This window comes from Adiantum capillus-veneris, chromosome 1, assembly GCF_014529385.1.
Source record: "Adiantum capillus-veneris isolate H3 chromosome 1, ASM1452938v2, whole genome shotgun sequence".
NCBI classification, from domain to species: domain Eukaryota; kingdom Viridiplantae; phylum Streptophyta; class Polypodiopsida; order Polypodiales; family Pteridaceae; genus Adiantum; species Adiantum capillus-veneris.
The window spans coordinates 79,944,628-79,950,627 of NC_140931.1; the positions used below are offsets into that span (position 1 = coordinate 79,944,628).

The 6,000-nt window shown below is 41.5% G+C and overlaps 1 protein-coding gene across 1 annotated transcript in view; it reads left to right on the forward strand.

Moving 5' to 3' along the window:
* The window catches only part of LOC147465039 (uncharacterized), a 58,220-nt gene extending 57,252 nt beyond the window's left edge, over positions 1-968 (forward strand). The window contains exons 2-3 of the mRNA XM_086517631.1: positions 507-669; positions 755-968. Of these exons, the coding sequence (XP_086373757.1) occupies positions 507-669; positions 755-848 (257 nt within the window). The 3' untranslated portion in view covers positions 849-968. The remainder of the gene's footprint in view (positions 1-506; positions 670-754) is intronic.
* Positions 969-6,000: the final 5,032 nt, after the last annotated feature.

The following is a 6,000-nucleotide window of genomic DNA, read 5'->3' on the forward strand; positions in this document are numbered from 1 at the left end:
AGGATCTTCTCTTACCCGAGCTCTACTCTTTTCCACGGGCGCACCCCTTGGCCACACCAAGGTTGCTTTTTCCCACCTCACGTCGATTTTGCCGGCCGCTAAGTGCACGGTCCGCTCTCAATGAGAAACAAGGGGAGGCTGGACAAGCCCTTCTTTCTTGGGTTTCTTGTCACTCTTCAAAAACACGATTAGGAATCGACACGCCCAAGTGAACTTGGGTTACGTGCGACCTCAACAAACAAACAAAATATGCGGTTCTTTCCTTGAGTGATACAGAACACTGCCAAAGCTTTGATACCAATGTAAGGTGCAGCGGATGTGAATGTTGAACTTTGCTCAAGATGAGTGCTCCGGTTGCATCCACCGTGGAGGGGGGGCTTTAAAATGAATACTTGGAGTTTAAAGAGATGAGGGTTGTCATTTGTGTGTTATAGATGTTTTTCAAGCGCAAAATTTATATGTTTGGATCGTGCGTTTGTTAACAATATATTGGCTGGCTTTTACAGGTGCAGGTCTAGGTGTTGGTTTTCCTGGTCTACAGTTTGGAGCAGGGGTAGGGGCAGGTTGTGGGATTGGGATAGGATTTGGCTATGGATTGGGTCGTGGGAGGGCACATGATGAAAATGGCAGGCACAGCAATCTTGGAAAGAAAGGGGATATTTCAGCGGGGTAAGATTTCCATTTTTTGAAGTGCTGCTTTTGCACGAAATTTAAACCACTATCTCACATTTTGTCGCTGGTGGGTTTATTTCAGGGCAGAGATAGGAGCAATTGTTGATAATTTATTCTCAGGATTGAAGCATGCTTTTGAAAGTTTTGACAAAGAGTTAGCAAAGAGGAGAAGATGATTAAAAACCAATGGTATCGTGTGTGCTACAATCTATGTGATATATCTATGCATAGTGCTGTATATAAAACATTCACATGATATAAAGCTCAAGTGTGATAAAAATTGGTCTTTACACTTATCTTCAGCTTCATTGTGACTGCCAGCTTAGCCTTTTAGAAGTTGTTACCATGTAGAGTGTTTAAACTAACTTTTGGGTGTCGGATGAATCGTCAGCAGAGGCATCCTCATGCGGTTTTTATGCAAAACGTTTTATTTGCAGGATAGATCTAAGCAAGGTTAATTTTTTATAGCAGGTGCTTTGCAGGATAACCCTAAAACGGGTGCCAATATGTCTGAAACGCACATTTTTCCTTGCCAGATATGCTTTTCAAATGGTTGAGTTTGCTGATGCTGCAATACCCAGCTTTTTGAATTTTTGAAAGTTGTAACTTGTGGCAAGACCTGGGTAGCAGATAGCACCTTCGCGGCATGCAGATCTTTGTACGGATGTATGCTCGTGTGTGTGGGTGTGTGGGAGCATGCAAGAATCAGTTGAAGGCAGCCAGCCGAAGTTAGGACTAAAAACAGGACTCCTTTGTTCTGAGCGGTTGGCAAATACTAGATAGAACACTATTAGGCACTGACAATGACGTTAGTGAGGAGGAGCTGATGGTTATATTGTCTTGGGGATGACTACATGAGACAATAGCTTGCACTTTCCTTCTAATGTGAATCTGGGCTTATCCTGGTTTGTTTTATGGAATCTCCTAGGATTCTTTGCGCTTCAATTGGTGGAGTTGGCCCGAGGTATCGAACCTACACCGAATGGCTGCAACGGGTGGGTGTTGGAAGCATTTAAATGTAAGGTCAGGGAACCCGCCCTGCAGCCTGCCTTGCTTTGTGTCGTCCAAGCCAGTTTCCTGGTCCTGCCCCCTGCTGCCCCTTTCTGTCATTTGCCCTTTCCTCCCCATGGTCTCCCAGCTTGGGCTGCCACGGGCTTCCACTACCTTCAACCTTTCCTTCCACTTTGAAAACAAAAAGGATCTTAGTGGGGTTTCTATGCTAGATACTCCTCAATAAAACCCAAATCCAGCGTCGTTGCTACATGCTGGATTCATCCAGGTGTATACCTTTAGTTTCTGTCAAATCAGTGCACTGAATTTATGTCATCTTTTATGTTTACTGCAACTTGAGAGTTGTATGCAGCTTGTGGTTGAAAGGACCCCCTTGAATCTTCTTGCCAACAACACTATCCAAGCTTATCAGTCACATTGTCTCTAGAACAGTCTAATTGATGGCCGCAATTGTATTAGAGGCAGATTTACGTTAGTTGAGAGGCATGAGCACAGTACACAAAATTATATGGAGATATCGTCTGTATGGACAATACGTTCTTGCATTACAAGACATTTGACTCGTCAGAATTTGACCAAGATCCCACTATCAAAGCCAAATCAGTGGAAGGCAGAGATGGCAGAGCTCTTGAGAGACCGCGCACAATGGAAAGGAAAGGCGAAAAGTACCCCAGTGGTTGACATGAAGAGCCCTCCACTTCAGCTCATACTTTATGCCATCATGGGCACTTAATGTCTGACAAAGACAACAGTCCTCCAAAATATTGCATCTGTTAGTAATGAATCGTGATCGCGCCAAATAGAAGCTGAGCTGTAAAGATTAAGGGTTAAAATAAGACCCCAAAAGCAGGGTTGTCCTCTTATCCTCGTTCGGTGTACGGAATGGTTTCCTTCTAAAAATATATGAATGGTTTAGATTCATATGGTGTGCTTTTCTCAAAATTCAAGAATGTGGGTAAAATTCATCAGAGCTATGTAACATAATTGAGTGTGCCAAAACAGAGCTTTGAAAGCTATCAAGACACCTCTAAGATCTATCCAAGGGGAGAGAGAGAGAGAGAGAGAGAGAGAAGAAGAAGAAGAAGAGAAATTTTCATGTCGTAGGAACATTCCCAAGAGACCCCACATATCTATGTCACAACTCTTAATTGCATAGCTGTGAGAGAGAGAGAGAGAGAGAGAGAGAGAGAGAGAGAGGACTTTATATCAAAGTACGTATAAAAAGAAGGCAAAAAGGGATGATCCAAAGATGTGAGAATCTCTCTTTTTATTTGTGGTCGTACAAGATACTTCCATGCAGTTCTACAAGGTAGACACTCACAATGTCCCCACATCCAAGCCTCTTCTTCAATTGGACTACTGTAAGGGTGCTCACCAAACTTGTCGAGCACCAAACTTGTCTTAATTAGCCAAGGAAAAACACTGATCTTAGAGAACACAATAGACTTATGCAGATGCTATTGTATTTGCGCTACAACATATCAAGAGTGATATGCTCCTCCTTCGCCTTTGTCAATGATGTGTTGGATATTCAATCACAACCATTTGACAAAGAAAAACTAATAATTGATGTAAGCCTTGTTGGAATATACTAGCCTTCTTTGGTATTTTTCTCCTCTTTCTCATGAAAAGCAACATGAAAATGAGAATTAGACCAACAAGCACAACAACAAAGATTCCCATCACAACCACTAGACACTCCTTTCCTCTTTCAATAAATAATCATAAGACAAAGCTCATAGCATTCAATATATGATCAAAACAGCTTGAAGTAACCTATGCTGACAAGACATAGCATGTAGGAGAACTCATGTTTGTATATATACCACAAGCTTGTCCTTTTGTGTTGCCAACGTAGGCCCCTCCACAATGTGGTACAAGGTCTTGAAGACCATGTCTTGCAAAAAAAAAGTTGATTTGGAATCGAATATGAACAATTAAAACAAATTTAGATAGCAACTACACCCTTAAAGAGCAACAACCGACCATAAAACTGCTAGGAAGACACACCATGCATGACAATGCTTTTGAATATGGTATCATGCAAGGTAGCTAGCTCAAAATGAGATTACATGCCTGTACTTTGACGAATAGACTTTTTTTACTGGCTTATTCAGTCTCTTCCTTCTTTTGCTACTCTTTCTCTACATCAAATTTAACATTCCACTTCATCTCTCTGTATTTTGCGACAAGGTTTTCATTGCATGTGATTAGCACATTGTCAAAAGAGAATGGGTCAAATTCAATAGAGCTATGTAACATAATTGAGTGTGCCAAATGTTGGGAAAGGAGATGGGGAGCATTAGGAGAAATATGAACCTTGCATGGGCCTTATAAGGAATCCTAATTTTTAGGGATTAAGGCTAATTTTGTGTGGGGTTAAGAGAGCAAGGGCATTGAAGAAGGTAGTTTTGAGTAGGCTTTTCTAGCCTTTTGTTTAGACAAATGTAGGATGTGGACCTAAGGGGTTACTCTCTCTTTAGTTTTTTTAGAAGTGAAGGAAGCATAGGGGTGTGCCCACATCAGCAAAAACGTGGGTCACTAAGAGTCAAAATTTGACTTTAAAAAAAAAATTCATTTTTATTTAGTTTTTACTTAAAACTCCCTCCCAACATATATACATATCCAAAACAAAAAAAATCAATTTTATTTAGTTTTTACTTAAAACTCCCTCCCAACATATATACATTTCTTTAATTTCTTGCGAGGGGAGAAGCAGGCTTGTTAGGCTATTGCAAGCGGTTGTGTATGGGTGCATGTGCTTCTTTGCATATTTGGATGCACGAATGTCAAGCTCTTCACCTCAAGATGACGGCATTATAAGAGAGTGTTGTCTCTTCGGAGAGGGTGGTTAAAACTCTTGAACAACAAATGCAAGAAAAGGAGTCCCACATTAAGAAGCTTGCCAACACCATCACATACTTGAAAGAAACACCCCTTGGTGCAAGGCAACGCAAACACACGTATTCATCCATTGAAACTCTTGTACATTCGGGAGGAGCACGCAAACGACGAGTGACAGCCGCAAGGTGATTTGGCCTTTACTTGCATGATGCATTTTTACTTCACACTATTTTCTAACATTTATTTTTATTTGTTGCTAGAAACTTCATCGAAGAGGCATGCGGTGGAACAAACCAAGATGATCGAGTCAACCTTCTCACTGGTTGTCTCAATACCCAGGATGTGATTTCTATCTTACAATCACTTGGTGGTAAGCACATTAAGGATGCAGTCACCAAGAATCTTATGCGTAAATTGAGAAATGTGGTTAGTGATGATGACGTGCAACAAGCTTGTGATGAGGCTGGAATCAACACCAAAGCCTATCGAGCTATTTTCCAACTCCTAAAGGATGCCCTCAAAGAGCATAGAATTGTGGAAAACCTATTTCTCGTTCCTCACAAGGTCAACCTCGCAAAGAAGGCCAAAAACAAAGATGTGTTCTCCCGGATTGGAACATACCTACACATTGACGACACGATGCCAACTTCCCTTTATGCTTCGTGCGCAACAAAGACAAGGGAAAAAGGTAAGAAACAATCCAAAAGACCTTCGAAGAAGGGCTTTCCTTACACAATGTGGAACAATATATTTGTGGATCTTAGAAGGCTTCAACAAGCCATGTTTAGATTTTACGAGTTACCTGAAGAAGGTGACACACTTTAGTTTTTTCTTTGGATTGTTCTTATCATAGACTTTGAAGTTTAAAGTCTTGGCACTATTTATTTTGTAGTGCTTGGCACAAAGGTCGCTTTTGTGCTGAAACTCGATGAGTGTCAAATAGTGAAAGGCCGAAGTAGAGAGGCTAAGTGTCACTCTAATGAACGAGGCTCTTTTGCAAACCAAGCGAAAGGATTCAGTCGAGCCATCTCCCACCCCATCTTTTAGCGTGCAATCAGAGAAAGACATTTGGTGGTTGGGTGCTATTGAGGTGCCCAAAGAGACCAATGGAGTACTTTCATGGATTTTTGAGAGAACTCCATGGATCACAGAAGTAATACACTCCCAAATTGCAAGTCAGAAGTTGGAGATTGAGGGTTTTGGTAGTTCTGATGTGGAGTGGCACTTAGGTGGAGATTTGAAGACCATAAAGTGTTTGCTTGGCTGCAAACAAGGGGCTTCTTCTCTCATGCCTTGTCCATTTTGCACTCGAGGGTACAAAACTAATGGACAAAAATCACATAAGAGCAATACAAAGGTCGGTTCCATGCTTCCATGGCAAGGGCATGGAGAACAAGGGTTAGATTGTCGTGATGCCAGAGATGAAGGTAGAGAATGGGAAGCGTCTATTCTGAGATGTCCCATGCTCAATGT